The sequence below is a fragment of the Tachypleus tridentatus genome, chromosome 11 (genome assembly GCF_004210375.1).
Source record: "Tachypleus tridentatus isolate NWPU-2018 chromosome 11, ASM421037v1, whole genome shotgun sequence".
In the NCBI taxonomy this organism is placed as follows: domain Eukaryota; kingdom Metazoa; phylum Arthropoda; class Merostomata; order Xiphosura; family Limulidae; genus Tachypleus; species Tachypleus tridentatus.
In genome coordinates, this window is record NC_134835.1 from 43,037,707 (window position 1) to 43,057,413 (window position 19,707).

Consider the following 19,707-nt stretch of genomic DNA (forward strand, 5'->3'; position numbering starts at 1 on the left):
CACGGAAGCTGTCAGGGGGCATTAACCCATTTCTTTCACTTGTAAGTTCAATAAACCCAGTAGTAAACTCTGATACTGCGAGAGAAACCATTCAGTCGATTCAATGTTGATACATTACACTTTTTATAAGTGTGCGTTTGTGTAACGAGTCGATTATCAAAGCATGCATTGGTCCAGTGACCAAATATACATCCCTGCCAATGTTGTTGTGGTTCCCAGATTTCTACATATTTCAGAACTTCCTTGGTTTCATTTGATTTATTTTGACTTTCGCGAAAAGCTACATGAAGACTATCTAGGCTAGCCGTCCCTAATTTAGCAGTCATAGAATAAAGAGAAAGTATCTACTCAATATCATTCTCCGCCAAGTCTTTGGCTACTCCTTTACCAATGAATATTAGAATTGGTGGATACATGAAACGCCTCCCACGGCTGAAAGGACAAGGATTTGAACTTGTGACCCTAGAGTGCGAGCAGAGGATCATAACCATCAAGCTATGGCCACTATACACAGTCAACTATACAAACAAGTTTTCATTACCGTTTTAACGGCTGAGTTGCCATTGGGTACAGTCATCATTACAGTAACAAGTCGAGTAATGATCATTTGAAATGACAACTGCATACTTAGTTCCTATTTGCTTAATATCAATTTATTTTTTCATTCGAACAAATACATAGGGACTTCAAAATTTACATTGACTAAATTATTCTTTTAAAATCACGTCAATCTGTTACACATGCGGCTTACTGTGCAAACTTTCGAGATAAGAAAACCTTGCAATTGTCTTTTAGATACAATAACTAAACGTTACAACGGATGCACGTGTATAAAAACGATTAAACTGTACCAAAACTAAAAGTTTAAAAATGACCAATCAGCTTCAAAACTTGATTTCTGACAACAACAACAAACATTCTTTAAGTTTTTGACCGTCTTGCAAAATGAGTTGTAAAGATGTTAACACTTCGTATACCAAAGCAAATGCCATAATTTCATGTACTTTGTATACGTATGTTGTTAACCCAACGGCTATCAATGGGCTATCTGTACTTTTCTCACTAGGGTTATCGAAATCCTATTCGTAGTGTCATAAGTCCTCAGACTTTCAGCTAAGTATCAGTGAGCACACTCACCTACACACATATCTCATATAATTACTGAAAAGTACACATTCAACACCTAATTTTGAATATCGTGCATGATTAATTGTTTTCTCACTCCTCGTAACCTCTTCTAACAACTGGAAACTTAAATAATTTTTTTCAGTGTTTGTGTGTTTATCGCTATAAATTTTATCAAAACGCCTATCTGAGTTATGAAATTATAAATACTTTTCATAAATGAACCGTAATATACTGATATTGATATTTAGCGTCTTAAAGTATTTTATTAAATAGCACAACCATACCTATTATATATACATAACCATGAACAGGTTCAGCACAGCCACAAATGACTGTTAATGGAAGGCATGGCAAAGCGAAGCCCATCACAACAATCTCTACAACACAGAAATCACAGCACAACACTGGAGCAGGAAAGCGAAGTCTCACAGAAATGGCTATCACTCAGATACAGTTGTCGCACATTGCCACCAGGTGTGCCACTGTGCCCCGATGTCTCATTAATCACAACAACTGTTCAAATGTGCTCCTTCAACGTCCATAATACACTGCATCTGTGCGACATCGAACATTACAACAATAATGTGCATCTCATATGGTATGGTAAGCACTTCTCTGGCAATTGCAACCTTGAGATCTGGAACTGTGCGAGGTCTTCTACAATACAGGCGTGACTTCAGGTACTCCCACGACCAGAAATCCACTATGTACACCGGGACTAAAACCAGCAGATCACTGATTATGGGGTACCTGAAGTCAAGGTCTATATCGTGGGAAGCCTCGCTCAATTCCAACCCTCAAGGATGCAACTGTTCGGAAGTGGGGCGTTTCACCTGCACGAAAACCGTAGTGTATCACATTTCGTTTCTACAGTACGGGAATTATACTAATTGTAAGCGTTGCATGTTATTGTTCAACATATACTATACAATTCACTTGCTGATGGTTCTATAGAAAAACGACGGTCTGATAACAGTTAGTTGCAAAACCACATCACCTCGTCACCTTGGCATCGTGAAATGTTACACGTTGCTCAGTTTCCGACCAGATAGTGCAGTTACAACTGTTGGCACTTCCAAAAAGAGTGAAGTGTGCTTCATCAGCCCTTAAGCTATTCGCAAAGCAGTTAAAAATGTCAAAATCAGACATCGGGTGGCATATCGTGCACTGCTGAGCTCATTTGCACTCGTGCTGGTTTGCTCGGTTACTGCACGACTGACTTCGGCAATAATTTCTGTAGGTGTTGGTGATCTGACTCCACGTGGCTTATAATAAGTGCAACCTGTGCCCTCTATTTTGTTTTATGAACTTCCGCGCGGCAACACTAGAACAAGAAGGACGTTGTACACCCTAGCGATCCCTGTGTATTGGATTCCTTCGGTGTAACAACATCTCACTATTTCACCTCCTTTCACACTTGTCAGTTTCGTTTTAGCTGAGTGTGCTGCATTGCAATTGACGGCCCATTTATACCCATGAGAAATATGCGAAAGAAACCACGGTAGCGCCCCCGTTGGCAACATATGACAGCTCTTGTATTTTAACCCGCATGGTGCTCTTAGCATCCTATGTAGTTTAACCTTTCTACCACACACCGTATGTGAGATATGATGTACTTAACTGCAAAACTTTCTTTATAATCATCCTGTATGTATCAAAACAAAAATTTTAAACTAATATCACACCATTTATGCTTCAAAAAAACAAACAAAAACATGAACACGCGAAAGTGTTAGTTTTAATAACTCGTGAAAAGACAAGCCTACAGTATTCTTGAACTCGTTAAACGCTAAGCCTAATGCAATCTTCAATAACTTATTAGATATTAAAAACAAGCAACGAATCTTTAACTTTTCTTCCCACACTGTAAATAAGAATTACGGTTTAAAGCAACGATATTTCAAAACTAGACTTAACACAATGTTAACAGGATTCACACAACACTTCACCAAATTTTTAACATAACAACAAAAATATGCAAACATATTGACTACAAACACTCCACTTTTATTGATTGTAGCGTTGCATTTTATAAAATAGTGGTAAACTATGATGATAAAATAAACAATGGCAAATTGCAAGTATTCGTCCAAACCAAACAGCTGAAATCAGAGTGCTTTACACACACCGCAATCAGATCTCAAAAACAGATATTCATAACAGGAATAACAAAAAAAAAATCATAAAATGTATATGAGTCTCTCTATCTAACATAATGTTTGAGACACATGTTGGTAAAGCAATAACAACATTTCAAGTGAAACTGTTATCGAAACATATATGATGTAATCCTACGGCCGAAAATATTGTTAACAACAAATGGACCAACTGATGAAAGAACGCAGTATTGTATTTTTAACATTACGGGGACCAACTGATGAAACAACGCAGTATTGAATTTTTAACATTAAGGAGAGCAGCTGATGAAACTTTGCGGAATTATATTTTTAAAAGCATGGGAACCTACTAATGAAACTCTGCATTATAATCTTTATAGCAGTGTGGAGACTCAACTAATGAAACAACGTAGTATTATATTTTTAACAGCATGGGAACCTACTGATGAAACAATGCATTGTTATCGTTACAAGTAGGAAAGAAAGATCGGTATATTTGATTAGCTGCATTCGTTGCTGGTTTCATATACTTCTCCTCCTTGGTTTAAATAAATAGCTTGCTTTAAGCAGAAGCTTATGCAAATTAACAACGGAAGGAGTACAACTGCTTCTACAATGTCTTCTGCAACAGTGTCCATCGGGTTTCATGTATTAATTGGGGTAGTTTGAGACGAACCACCGAAAATAATTTAAACTTGTATAAAGTTACAAAGCTATGTTTCTTTAGCTTTCGACGGATTTTATAACTTTTCTTAATTGTACTTCAGCCAATTTTCTCAAAAGTCGTAAAAATAAATGTTAAATTTGGAAGAAGTGATTAAAATAAGATGTTTAAGCATTTCTATGTTTATTTTCTGTTGTTTTTTTTATATACGTTGCTGCAGCCCAAGCACGTGCCACATTCAAAGTATAAACTTTCTTTAGTTTCTACGAAACACAGTTTGAGAACTTATTTATAAATCAAATGTCGATGGCTACAGAAATGGTTCAGTTTTATTCTGAAAAGTGCATTAACTCACCCTGTACAATGTTTATTGTATTTCACGCAAAAAAACAACAACAACATGTAATTGGTGTTTACAAACAGGAACATGAAGAAACATGTACGTTTGGTGTTTACAAACAGAAACATCTAGAAACAACAGGTATGTTTAGTATTTACAAACAGGAACAACATGCAAAAACAACAAGTGTTACTGATGTTCAGAAACAGGAATATGTTGAAACAACATGTATGACTGGTGTTTAGAAACAGGAACACGTCAAAACAACAGGTATATTTGGTGTTTAGAAACAGGAAAATGTATGACTGGTGTTTAGGAACAGGAACATGTAGAAACAACATGTATGACTGGTATTTAGAAACAGGAACATGTAGAAACAAAGTGTATGAGTGGTGTTTACAAACACGGATCGCTGATGATAAAGTTTATGGATTCCGAAATGTCTGATAAATGAACATGTTTACAATTGCTGTCATCTATTTCTGCCTCATATTTAACTTTTTAAATACGTTGTTTACTTCAGTATAAACCAAGCTTATCGCTATGCTGTTTTATAGGTTACTTGTAATCCAGAGTCACTTCGTCACAGGTTAACAACAAATACGAAGTAGTGAACTTCAGAGTAGCTGTGATCTGTTAGAATTATGTCTAGAAACTTGTTTCTGTAATAGAAGGAAACGGTGGTATGTGTGTGGGTCACGGTGAGGGAATAATGCCTCTACCCGTCACACGCTCCATTGAAAATCTTGTAGGTCAGTGCACCACACCTGTACTCGTTTAGACCTCTCGTCCACTGCTCTAAGTTTCACTGTGTCGGTATTTGGGTATTGATGTTAAATACCCAGGAGGGTCAGGTACATTTGACCTCTTCCTCCAAACTGCTCTAACTTCTAATCTTAACACACCTCTGAAATTTCCCGCCAACTTTCGACCAGTAGTCAGAAGTTGACATATTTTTCACGTGACCTAAATCCCCCTGACTGATTGTTTGCTTGCTTGCGTTTTTTAACATACAGGGATATTTTGGTAATTATTAGCTCACATACACAAAATTAATTCAATCTCGTATTATATATAAAAATATTGCTAAAAACTAGATCCTGGGGATGGCTTTGAGATGATCAAAACTCAGAATGTTGTTATCTTCAAAAACAATGAAATTGGTTTTTATTAGTAACAAAAATAATGTTAACCACAAAAAATACATACCATCCTGTTATTTTTTAGAAATATGTTTAACTAAACGTTGAATTGTCTAAATACTAAAAAATATAAACAAAGAATTTTTAATTTTCAAAACTTGAAAAGCAATAGGTGAAAAAAAAAGCTATCCAGTTTCTTTTTTACTTCTCTTACAGCCAGTGGAACATAAAACAACACATTCCATTCTAGAGCTTGTTTAAATGCATAAGGAAGAAGTCAGCTGCCTGAAAAAGAATCTCAAAACTGGGACATTGATTATCACTGGGTCAAGTTCACGTTAAATAACAAAAACATTATGTAGTCCATACAACAGTAACAGGTCTTACTATTTATAATAAAAAGATAAATAGGAAACAGTATGACCTTATAAAGACTGATCTTATTGCCAAGTTAATAATAACAAAATAAAATCCCTTATGAATAATACCAAGGATTAGTACCTGACTGTACTTACTTTCTATTATTCCATCTATTTTGCAAATATTGCTCATCACCTCAGCAAAAAAAAACACTCCTAAACCATCACACTGCCTTCCCCATGTTTCATGATAGGTTCTATGCATTAAGGTAAGAAAATTTCATTTTTTTCCACTGAACATACAACCTACGCTTTGAACCAAATATTTCAAATTTGGACTTATTCATCTATAACACCCTTTGCCAGTCACCAACAGTTCAGTTTTATAGTTTTAGCAAATCTTATTCTCTTCACAATATTTGAAGGTTGTTTTTAACTCTTATTTAACCAAATATTCCATTTTTGTTGAGTCTTCTTGATACTGTAGATCTGGACACTTTTTTATCATTTGGTACATGGTAGTTCATCTCATGCTTCAGATCAGTGGTAGTATTCCTTCTGTCCAAAAAGCTGGATAAACAAAGATACTTAACATCAGTATCATTGAGTTTAGATGTTCTGCTTCTTCCTTTCCTATTTTCTGATTTACTTCTCTCTGAGAGTGTATGAGGAGCATTTCAAGTCTGTAGCAATTTGTCAGTCAGTCTAACCAGCATCACATAAAGCTTTTATGCAAACTCTCTGCTCTACTAACAATTCTTTATACTTTTGGGCTAGGGCATGACAAGAAAACAATATATAGTGTTAAACACTGTTTTTATTGAGATTTATTTATGGAATGTTATTAAACTGATTTCCTCTACCATATGCTAGTTCCTTGCTAGCTTTTTCTATGTAGTTAAGACATCATGGGGTATCATGACATTTATTTCAGGCCCTAAAATTGACCAGTATGTTCATTTAAGCAGAACCTTTAGGACATGTCCTTGGTACAAGTATTTGAGAATTCTAAACAATGACAAATATTCTCACCCTGGCACATTCAGCTATCAACAGGGATCAGTGCAGCATTACCATAGTGTTGAAATTTACATTCTGTAAGGGCATATAAGAAATAGCCCCATAAAATGGAAGGAATGAAAAAAATATTTTCTTGTCCTAACACTTTTATACTCTACTATGGTTTACAGTATGACAGTTAAAAACTGAGCTTCCACATTAATCATATCTTATTGTTGACTAAATACTGCAAAACAAAATATTGGGTTGAGGAATAATTCGTGAGCGTTTTTTCAAGTTAAAAAATATATTCATAAATGAAAAGCTTTTGCAAAATATTTCATGTCATTTGGTAGATAATTTTTTGCTCTAATAGATGGTGTGTTTGATTTTCATATGTCTTTAATTTTTGCTTTCATTTTCAGCTCATTAAATGGAATGTCAAGTGGACAAAATTGAACATTTTCGACACCATCTGCTTTTCGCATTTAATTTCTTGCAATTTCGTTTAAAACAATGCATACTATATACCTAGGTATTACATGAAATAAAGTATCATAATAAATGTTTTGGGTGTAATGTGTTCATGCATTGAAGTATTGTATAGTCTTGCATGTAATGCTTGAATGAAATTATTTAAAAATGCTCACGAATTATTCCTCAACCTAATAGAATCTAAATAGACTGCATGCTAAGGTACTTTGGCTTAATAATGTTTTCCAATTTAGTAAGACACCAAATGAGAAGACTTCAGTATACTCATGTTTTCCAGTTTAATAAAGCAATGAAATCCCAAGGGACACTGTCTGAAGGCTTTGGCATAATAATATTTTTCCAGACTGTTAGAATTTCACATGCACTCCTAAGCAATACATTTTATAATTATATCAGACAATGTAAAATAAATGTAAATCATCTTCCAAAACTTTGTGTAGTATTGCTAAGTTACACATATGAGCACATATAAACAGCATGTTATCAAGACCCACTAGAAGATATAAGGAGAAATGTTTTTAATTTTTACTATCCAATGTGTTCATGTTTCTAAGCACTTCCATATACATATATTAATCACTTAGTAAGAGTTTCTACCAAAAAACATATTCTGTTGTTGCATAACCCCCTTGTTCAAAATAGAGGTCCTCCCCACAATAAACATACATTTTTAAGGAAATTCATCACTAGCAGGAAATTTTATATTCCCTTGCTTATTGATAGAATTAACAAGGTTTTTTTTAAACTTAAAATGTCCATATGTTACAGTTTTCAATTTTTAAGTACTCCAAGTACTTAAGTTTGGCACCTCAAGCTATTTCCTATGGTTTACATTAAACATCTACTCTTTCTTATTGATTTTTACTAAAGAATGGAGCGTTAAATAATGAAATAGAAAGGTATAACAATCTTTCCTCATTTAAAACATTAATTACAAGAGACCAAAAGCTGGAATCAAACGTATGCACACAAAAATAACCTGTGAACAAAACTGTGAACCAATATGTACATGTGCACATGAGAATGCACGTAAATATGTGCTGAAAAGGAGCGTATAAATATCTCCCAGGACCACCACACACACATTTTCCAGATTGCAAGAAGGAATGCCAACGTCTTCTGGTGAAATACGGATTCGTGTTGACCAACTAATCCGCATCACTATTTTAACACATCCTATACTTGGCATAACAACACAGTACTGGTAATCCTGACAGTTTTACATGTGTTAGATGTTACGACGTAAATACGACGGAAACTGTGGTTAAGCATACTCAACGAATGTAGCCAAGAGATTTCGAAAAACAATTAAACTGCTGAATATAGCATTTACATTGTTCGTAACTTGAACAGTACCGGTTATAAAGATTTAATGCATTTTCCACAATATACTAAACTTGCCGACATATAACATTTCTCACAAGATACCAAACATATTGATACATAACACACTTCTCACATGATATTAAACATGACATAACGTATTTCTTACAAGATGTTAAACTTACTACGATATATCGCATTTATATTAAGTCACTAAATTTATAGCTGCTGTTCTTATCACAACTCGTTAACTATGGGAAACATAATATGACACATGACGAGTAGTCATTTATGAAAGAAGAGGGAATCAGCCGCAACACTTGAAATTATTTTAGTCATGATTAGAGTAAACTAATCTACCAGACCTCGGGCGTTGTCAAACACATCAATCGAAAGGGTCTGACCTCCACAAGTGTAATTGGATCTCGAAACGATCACGATATGACGGAGCTATAAGCTAAATGTTTGTAGTTTAGATAAAATCGGAGCCATTCTATGAGCCACTATGCCGCAGCAGAAAAATATTAAAGGCTTAAGCATAAGAGAATATTTAATAATGATTTGGATAACCTGAACTTTGCATATCACCAATAACTAAATATGTGTTTAAATGACACACATTTAGAAAATAAATATGATGTTAAAATTTAATAATATATACGTAGATTAAATGCATAGGTGTTGGTAGGCTTTGGCACACGGGGCCCTTGCCCCAATTCTGTTTGACAGTGTACCAACTAGTATTATTAAAAATCAGAATAGAAAACTATGATCGATATCATACAGAAACGCTGAAATTTCCCGCGCATATGAGTTTGAGCCTCGAATCTCTTAAAGCACTTAGAGACCCTTCTTCATAAATATCATAATTACAGCATTCAGTGTTTTATTTGTTTAACATGCTCTTGTCACTTGTAATTTTCTGGGTCAAAGTTGTTTAATTATTATTGGTATAATTATCTAAAATCCTCTGAGAAAAATGAGCTCTAACAAAGGGCACCATTTACGTTGTAACAATATCCATGTTGTATATCATCATTAAAATATACATATTATGCGTGTATTTAAATAATTTTAGTCTATTTCTATAGTTAGTTCAAAAGTTGATCAAGTTTAGGCGCATGTCTCACGTACAAAATAATAATCTAACGGCATGTATGGGTTCAAGCCTTGATGATTATCTAAACACATACTAAACTCGACTTAGGCTAAAGCGTCTGCTGTACAAAGACAAATAAACGCAGGCACTCAGCTTTTAGCAGAAAATTACACTTTCATAGCGCAATCGAACGTTTCAGTCTATAAATTTATTCACCGTTTTCAAATACATTGTTTGAAATGTTTACCATCTATTTCCATTTGAAAACTGTTGTTATTACAACATTATTTAATTACTTATACACAAAATCAGTCTTTAAGCCTAAACGCATTGTTTAGGCAACAATGGTCTCAGAAATAACGACTGAACAAACAACCTTGTCGCCTGAAATGGAATTACTATTGCAGAAACTATTTAGTAAGACGCATATTTTCATTGACAAATAATTTACCGCTAAAATACGTACAGATAAACAATTACATCATTATTGAGTCTCTTTGATAAATTTAGTCACCAGACTTCGTTTCTTTCAAATTTCTCATAAAAATAAACACATATCTCGCTCAAAACATAGGCTGCACTTTGACGTGTTTGCTTTAAAACGATGTATAGTAAATGTATTCTTTTTGTTACAGTAAACAAAACAGCATGCAGAAAAACATATATATCGCTCACTGTTCATTTATTTACTGTGGTTAGACAAAATGATATCAAGCACCTTTGTTATGAATGCCACATTATTTCTCAGATGTAGAAGTAATGTTTGTGGTTTGTCACTGCTTGTTAGTAGCGTAACTTGTTACATTTCTCTTGAGGTATTAGCCTTTTTACCACCTGCAGAACATTTTACCTGATCGTTGTCAGACGATTATTATCGCAAAAGGGGAAATCCCTGGTGAGGAAACAATTAATCAACTGGTTTTTAGGAATCATTCGCCAATTTTCAAATATTATCTGTTTTGTCGAGTCAATCTAAGCTAAGGCCATTTTTTAAAGTTCTTATGATGCGCATGTGCAGTAATTTTTTGTATATTTGTTTCGTGTTTAGAATAATAGCATCGAATTTTATTTAATGACCAATAACGTTCTACATTTACGGCTAGTACTTGGTTATAATATTTGTACGTGTGTTCTAGTATATATATACCCGCGTGCACACACCAGGTTAAATTTGTTCTACCGGCAAATATATACATAATATGCACACATGAAATATGTAGTATTAGGCAAGGACAAATGTCGGATACTTGATTAATATGTATTAACACCTATAAATAAAAATAAATAAACTTTATATAACTACTATCTTATTAAAACAACTTAACCTTTTAAGTATCTACGTTATCAGCAAAATAGGCTTATATAAGGTTTAACAGTATTAGGAAAAACGTAGTGCATACGTAATACTTTACATAGTTTCTGTTAATAAGATAAATATACAAGAAGGTTAAGTAGGTTTTATTAAGACATATGTATAGGATATTAATTTTACTGATAAAATACACGTACAGAAGTTTACGTAAATTTGTCAATAAGAGAAGTCTAGAATATTAAGTAGTTTTATTAATAAAACAAATACACAAATTATAAGTAATTTTGTTATAAGATAGATCTATAGAAGGTTAAATAGCTTTATTGATAACATATTAATTATAAGATAACTGGGGTTGTTTTCTTAATAATATAGATACATAGAAAGTTAAGTATATTTCTTAATATACCAAAATATGCAATTCCAAAATAATCCGATGGTTTTTACCAAAAGCTTAATACTGGATACTAGTTTATCTTGTTTTTGAGAGAAACGTAATAATGCCCGCATAGTTAAATAAATTAGAATGAAGATAAAAGTCAGTATTATTAACTTTCCAAAACAGATATTTAATATCATAATATACTGATACACGAAGGTATTATGGAAAGTATTTACATATCAGGGCATGGTTTCGTTATTTTTTTAATTTTTAGGTGTTATTAAAACAAGTTATCCTTGCCTATTACTACCTATTTCGTGTGTAAGTATTCTATATTTATTTTCCCCATAGAATAAATTTAACCTGCCTAGCCCGTATAAACAGGCATAAAAACTGTAATCAAGTTAATAGCCATACAATGCTATTTATCATTATATAAAACTCAATGCTATTATTCTCAGCACACAAAAACTATATACCAAAGATGCTATCATTTTATGTTTATCTCGTCAATCTTTAATAAATAACTGAAAAAAAAAGACAACGAGTATTCAGAATATATTGTCTGGTTTTCGTATATTTTACACTGTTTTATTTACACTTCTATACATACAAGGCCCGACATGGCCAGGTAGTTAAGGGACTCGACTCATAATCCAAGGGTTGCGGGTTCGAATCCCCGTCACACCAAACATGCTCGCTCTTTCAGCCGTGGGGGCATTTTAATGTGACGGTCAATCCCACCATTCGTTGGTAAAAGAGTAGCCCAAGAGTTGGAGGTGGGTGGTGATAATTAGCTGCCTTCCCTCTATTCTTACACTGCTAAATTAGGGACGGCTAGCGCAGATAATCCTCGTATAGCTTTGCATGAAATTCAAAAACAAACTATATATACACATATATCTTATTTAAAAAATTATTCGAATTATTATATACCCAATATCTTATTCACAAAACTGTTTAACCTTATACATACCAACCTATCTTATTGACAAAACTATTTTCATTCATATACATATTATTTTCTATAAAAAAACTGCTTTAAGATATACATACAAATATCATACAAACATATAAGCAAGTTTTGATTTATATTCCTTATCATACGTCTTTGTAAACTGTTTACTACTATTCTATTGTAGTTTGTCATTGCATAAATCGTAGTTTAATCTTTAATCTATATGCTGAGTCACTTGATTAAGAAATAAATATACGTCACTTAATTCTATTATAAAATATTAATGGAACAAACTTGACAGTTTCAATTTATTCAGCTTCCAGTTTCCTTCATTTTGAATTTCTCGTGAAACTATTGAAGGTAGTGTACAGTAAATATAGTAGCTTAACAATATGATGAGGATTGTTTGAGCATTTCACAGCCCTTGTTCCAATTTCTGAACTTTGGACTAAATTATATCTTTCATTAAAAGCCTAGATAAATTTGATATTGTTTATATCCAAAGTATGTAATTATGAAATTTTTGTTAATATTTGTGATAATTGTGATGAGTTACAAAATATACCTCCAAGTTTAGAATGACTATTAAAAATTTCTGATTAAACGGAAGTTAACTATACAGATAAAAAACTAACTTTTATACTAATGAAGTCAATCCTGTATCATAGACTAAAAATACTAACATCATTTATATAATTATACTAGAAAAATTAAGACCTATAACGATTAAAAATTTAGCTTATTAGTTGTACCTTGGTTTAGTGTTACCACTACTTCTACAATGTGTAACTACTACTACAGTGGTAAGTTAGTTTATTAGTTGTATTTTGGTTTAGTGTTACCACAACTTTCACTATGTGTTACTACTACTACAGTGTTAAGTTAGTTTATTAGTTGTATTTTGGTTTAGTGGTACCACTACTTCTACTATGTGTTACTACTACTACTACAGTGGTAAGTCAGTTTATTAGTTGTATTTTGGTTTAGTGGTACCACTACTACAATGTGTTACTACTACTACAGTGGTAAGTTAGTTTATTAGTTGTAATTTGGTTTAGTGTTACTACTACTTTTACTATGTGTTACTCCTACTGCTACAGTAGTAAGTCCGTTTATTAGTTGTATTTTGACTTATTGTTACCACTGCTTCTACTATGTGTTACTACTACTACTACAGTGGTAAGTTAGTTTATTTGTTGTATTTTGGTTTAGTGTTACCACAACTTCCACTATGTGTTACTACTACTACAGTGGTAAGTCAGTTTATTAGTTGTATTTTGGTTTAGTGTTACCACTACTTCTACTATGTGTTACTACTACTACTACTACTACTACAGTGTTAAGTTAGTTTATTGGTTGTATTTTGGTTTAGTGGTACCACTACTACTATGTGTTACTACTACTACTACTACTACTACAGTGTTAAGTTAGTTTATTGGTTGTATTTTGGTTTAGTGTTACCACTACTTCTACTATGTGTTACTACTACTACTACAGTGTTAAGTCAGTTTATTAGTTGTATTTTGGTTTAGTGGTACCACTACTACTATGTGTTACTACTACTACAGTGGTAAGTCAGTTTATTAGTTGTATTTTGGTTTAGTGGTACCACTACTACTACAGTGGTAAGTTAGTTTATTAGTTGTAATTTGGTTTAGTGTTACTACTACTTTTACTATGTGTTACTCCTACTGCTACAGTAGTAAGTCCGTTTATTAGTTGTATTTTGACTTATTGTTACCACTGCTTCTACTATGTGTTACTACTACTACTACAGTGGTAAGTTAGTTTATTTGTTGTATTTTGGTTTAGTGTTACCACTACTTCTACTATGTGTTACTACTACTACTACTACTACCACTACAGTGTTAAGTTAGTTTATTGGTTGTATTTTGGTTTAGTGGTACCACTACTTCTACTATGTGTTACTACTACTACAGTGGTAAGTCAGTTTATTAGTTGTATTTTGGTTTAGTGGTACCACTACTACAATGTGTTACTACTACTACAGTGGTAAGTTAGTTTATTAGTTGTAATTTGGTTTAGTGTTACTACTACTTTTACTATGTGTTACTCCTACTGCTACAGTAGTAAGTCCGTTTATTAGTTGTATGACTTATTGTTACCACTGCTTCTACTATGTGTTACTACTACTACTACAGTGGTAAGTTAGTTTATTTGTTGTATTTTGATTTATTGTTACCACTACTTCTACTATGTGTTACTACTACTACAGTAGTAGGATAGTTTATTAGTTGTACTTTAATCTAGTATTATACTATTACTACAGTACTACTCTTAAATTAGTCTATTACTTTTACATTTATCTAGTATTATAATATTACGACAGTACTAACCACTAAATTAGTCTGTTAGTTTTACTTTGGTTTAGGGTTATTACTACTAGAGTGCTTATCAGTAGATACTTTATTAGTTGTACTTGAATTTGGAGTTACCACAATTACTGTGGTGTCAGTAAAATAGTTTATTAGTTGTACTTTGCTCTAGGGTTACTACTACAACAGTACTAATTAGTAAATTAGTTCATTGGTTTTACATGGATTTAAATCACCTAAATTATTATCTAAATAAACAATATGAGTTTCGTTACAATATGATAAATAAAATTTAATATTTAAGAACACAAGCAGACAGAATTTTTATAAAGATGCGTACATCTTATCAGCCTCGGTAGACTCAGCAGATAGCCCAATGTGGCTTTGCTACAAGAAACACGCACACATCTTATCAGAGAACACCAAGAGCAAAACTTACCAATCATTAAAAGTGATACAGTCAAGTGCTCTCGACCTGTTGCCTTAAGTGCTCCAAGTACTGTACCAACAATGGCGCAGCAAAGTCCTACAAATGCAATCATCACAATAAACCATCGAATGCTGACCGTCTGAGTGACAATTACACCACAACAGTGCTTGGGTTCATCGCTCTCGGAGGCTACAGCTGTAGTATAGTTAGTTCCTACAGCCGTGGGTCTGTTTCTTCCTCGTGGAGGAAAAGGTCGAAATCCACTTCGACCACCTCGCACTGACCTTCCCGTATTAGGAGGTGAACAGAGTGCAGTCATAGGTCCGGCGGGTACATAAACAGGGGGTCCATGGGGTATCGGAGGTGGAGGTGGCGGATGTGTGGGGGGAGGTAAACGTCTGTTGGAAGGTGGAGGGAGTGTAGAATAGGGTGGGGGTAGATGTGAGTTAAGAATATCGGGCAAGACGTCTGGGTTAGGGGTAGTATCCACTTGTGTATAACCATCTACTGGAAGTTGTGGTGGCGGGTTTTCCCGTCGATCTCCACGTTGTGCCATATTGTTTTCGTTAACTGGACGACCAGTGCCTCCTCTCCTTTCGACCCCAAGGGCGGAGCCAGGAGTCTCACTGTTTTGTTGGTTTCTGATAAGGCCGTCTCCTGTTACCGAGCTTCGGGCCATAACTTCCGACACTACAGGTGGTCTACCCACGATAGACGTTTCAATTAACTTTACAAAAGATTGTTGCGAACCAACATTTTTCTGATCTGGTTCTGCACAAACCCTGGGATTTGTCAGGGTAGCTGCGTTCCTTGGGGTGCGTCTTCCAGGAGAATTCGAAAAACGACGCCTCCTCGGTGGTGGTTTTACAGAGGTTCGAGAACTAATTGGCTCTGCACTACGAACTGATGATGAAGGTATGTCTTCCTTCCCTGAAGTTACTACCCCGCACTGTGCTGTGTCACTATAAAATACACCTATCCTTTGTATTTTGTATTTTTTGCGAGCAGCCGTAGATCCTTTTCCGTCCCTATCACGCTCAAAATTGCTATGTCCCTGCCTATGACTCGAGCTACCAACCACATCGGTATCGTCAGTAGACCTATCGACTTCCGCACTGAAGCCACACCCCTCAGCGTCCGGCCTCTTGTCCTGTCGAGATGAAAAGTGACCTAGAGCTACAGGCGGGACATCACTGTTTTCGTTGGATATTAGGTTAAGGTTAGTGATGTCAGAACAATCTTCTTTAAATAAAAACCTTCCTTCTAATCCTCCAAGCTCGATGTCACAAGAAACGTTGGGGCATTCCCCCGGATCGAGTACGGTAGTTCCCTGTTGCTCAGACCAATTCTGAGGCTCGAATGAAGAACCACAAGTATATGAACAGTTTCCTTCAGATGGGTCTGTATCACTGACACTATACCTTTCTGGTACGTTCGAGGCTGCAGCAGCGTCGAAGCATGACGCTGACAGAGTTTTCACAGGGACGTAACGTTGTCCAGGTCGAAATATTTTTCTTCGAACGGGAAGCGATTTGCTATAGTCTGTCAGGCTCAGACTCTCCTTTCTTTCATAACTAATTTCGTCACGACTTCGGGTCAATTTTCCTACTGACTGCTTTATCAAAACCTCACAATTTGTTTCTGGAGTACACTCATCTTCAAACGCAACGTTAACTACACCACCATGCAACTGCTCCCACCTCTCTCTTGGCGATAATGTCGACGTCGTCGCTTGTGTTGGCTTTTGATTGGTCACTTCTTGGCAAAGCGATCGCTCTTGTGGCTCCATCTCGTGTTCAGATTCTTTTAAAAGCTGCAACAAACTAAAACGCTTTTGGATCGTGTTGGCATCCTGTTTCGTGGCAGCAGAATCTGAGGCACTCATTTCTGGTGAACGTTTATTTTTCTAAAAAAAAACTAACCCGACGAAGCGTTACAAATAGATGGATATTTAAAGGCTGAAGGGTTAGCAGCTCACTAGGGTTAACGTCCTTTCTTCATTGCACCTGGCCAACAGCAACAAGATAGGTCCGGTGGTCATTCGTTACCTGGAGGTGAAAGAGACAATTAATTCAAGTGGGTTCACTACCCTAAACAGTCTAACTGAGAATGCTTGAAAACTAAATTAAGTGAACTGTAGTTTGATTACAAATTAAATTTGTTTTTGTTTAACTGACTTTACTGAAATTACTTGCTGGTATAGCGGAAAATCTACGGATTTACAACGCTGAATTTAGGGGTTCAATTCCCCTCGGAGAACACAGCAGATAGCCCAATGTGGCTTTGCTGTGAGAAAACTACACACACGCACACACACAGCAGGGAGGAACACTCAGTTTGAACAAACTATGAACAGCTACCGTAAATTAAGTGTTAACTACGCTTCTTACGAGGCGTTCATTGAAAAAACTTAAAACTATAATTTGAGTGAGTGATAAGAAAGACACGTGGAATTCAATGCCCTGTGTATGTGGGGTTAAACAATAAGAAGAATTGCTTTCGATTAAAGAAAAGTCTAAAACGTTAAATAATAAGAAGACGAATAGATATCCACTTTCATTATCACTTTGTTAACAAATGAGAAACATTCTAAAATCAGCGCGTACCTCTGAAGTTCTCAAGTTCAGTAGCTATGTGTATATTTAGAATATTTCACTGTGAATCTTATATACCTTGCTTGCGAAACTAAAACTGTAAAACTAAATCAAGACAATGATGTGAAATAATTATAGTTAACTTAAATATTCTCTTTTTTTTGCAACAGTCTTTCATCACCTAAAGTAACATCTTCATTAAACTTAAACTCCTGAATTTTTCCTTTCATTATATAATTATTATATTCCTTTATTTTACTGAGGTACCCAGATGTAAACAATTTGACAAATTATTAATTTATTATTATTATATATATATATAGCCATTTTGGAAAAGCTACTATATTTCCTCAACAAAATATTGCCTTGTTTAGTGTTACACATCAAATAAATTGTACGTGTCAATATCAGTTTCATACACAAATATCGCTCTCCTTAGTCTGCCCCAAAGTGGCACAGCGGTAACACTGTAGGTAGATAACGTTAAAAACCGGATTGTAGTACAGTGGTGGGCAGAACATAAATAGTCCACAGTGTAGCTCTGTCCCTAAGAACAAACAAAACAAACACTCTAGTCTTAAAAGGTGTTAATTATGTATGTACTGACTGACCAAGTATAGAGGAAATAACGAAGTACAGGATAATTCAAAAATATGTTAAGGTGATGGAAAAGTTCAGGTTACATATGGAACCATGGAAATATTTAGAAAACAAAATACTATCAAAAGTGGAAAATAATGGCTTCTGGAAACTAATTTCATAGCATACAAATACTCCAGGGAAGTATTTCGATTTGCTATGATGACAGTCCAGTCGGCTTTGAATAGGACTTATTTTACAAAGTATACTTGCTATATAGGCAATGAATTGTGTAAATAGCAGGTCAGAAAATTCGTATTCTGTAAATGGAAAATACAGCAATCTTTAAGTATATGTTCATGTATAGTTTTTGACTTGTTCTGCAGTAGCTTCTTGTTTTGCTGAAATTCGCATTTGTAGTGATAAAAAGAAATGAATTCAAAACAGTTTGATGTATCACACCAAAATCACATTTGAAAATAGCCATACAATGTCAACACTCGAACATTTATGTTGTAGCCTGTTTACTTTGTATTACTTCTTGGGGTTATTTTATAATCATGAAATAAAAATATAATGAAACAGTTAACTACAGAGTATTTTAAAAGAAAACTATTTACTTAGCAAGTGTTTTTATAAGTTGATAAACTCTACTAATTCTAAGACTTTTAGGGATCAGACATTAGTTAAGTTAGTAGTAATAAAACCAATTTACTTGAGCTTCATATGCGAATCACTTAGAAACTTCTTAGATCTGTAGCTTTGTGACCCATGATCAGAAACCTTAGAATTAAAACAATTTGTTGAATATACATGAGTGGCATAGTTAGATAATACCAACAAGACAAAGATACAAGACTATGAGTTTACGTATTACAAAATACATATAAAGAATATGCCTATATAAAAGCATTAGTGTCGCATTACAGCCAAGGAAACTAGTGATCTCCGTTCGTGTAAAACGTGAATTTATTGTTGTTGTTAGACGTAGTTAAGGGTGTTAATATTTTACGCAGTACAATCGAAGAAACTGGTGACCTCCTTTAGTGTGAAACGTGAAATCATTGTTGTTGTTAGGCCTAGTTAGGGGTATTAACGTTGCATACAGTACAGTCAAAGAAACGAGCGACATCCGTGTGTGTGAAACGTGAGATCATGGTTGTTGTTAAGCCTGGTTAAGGGTATTAATTTTGCATGTAGTAGTGTCAAAGAAACTAGTGACCTCCGTGTGTGTAAAACGTGAAATCATGGTTGTTGTTAGGCCTAGTTAAGGTATAAATGTTGCATGCAGTAGTGTCAAAGAAACTAGTGACTTCCGTGCGTATAAAACGTGAAGTCATTGTTGTTGTTAGGCTTAGTTAAGGCTATTAATTAATGCTGCATGCAATACATTCAAAGAAATTAGTAACCTTCATGCGTGTGAAACGTGAAATCATTGTTATTATTGTTG

General features: G+C 34.5%; 1 protein-coding gene across 1 annotated transcript in view; it reads right to left on the bottom strand.

Annotated features, from left to right (window-relative positions):
• Window positions 1–19,707, bottom strand: part of LOC143232044 (uncharacterized) — a 115,745-nt gene that overhangs the window by 55,154 nt on the left and 40,884 nt on the right. The window contains exon 2 of the mRNA XM_076467055.1: window positions 15,094–17,132. Within this exon, the coding sequence (XP_076323170.1) occupies window positions 15,094–16,969 (1,876 nt within the window). The 5' untranslated portion in view covers window positions 16,970–17,132. The remainder of the gene's footprint in view (window positions 1–15,093; window positions 17,133–19,707) is intronic.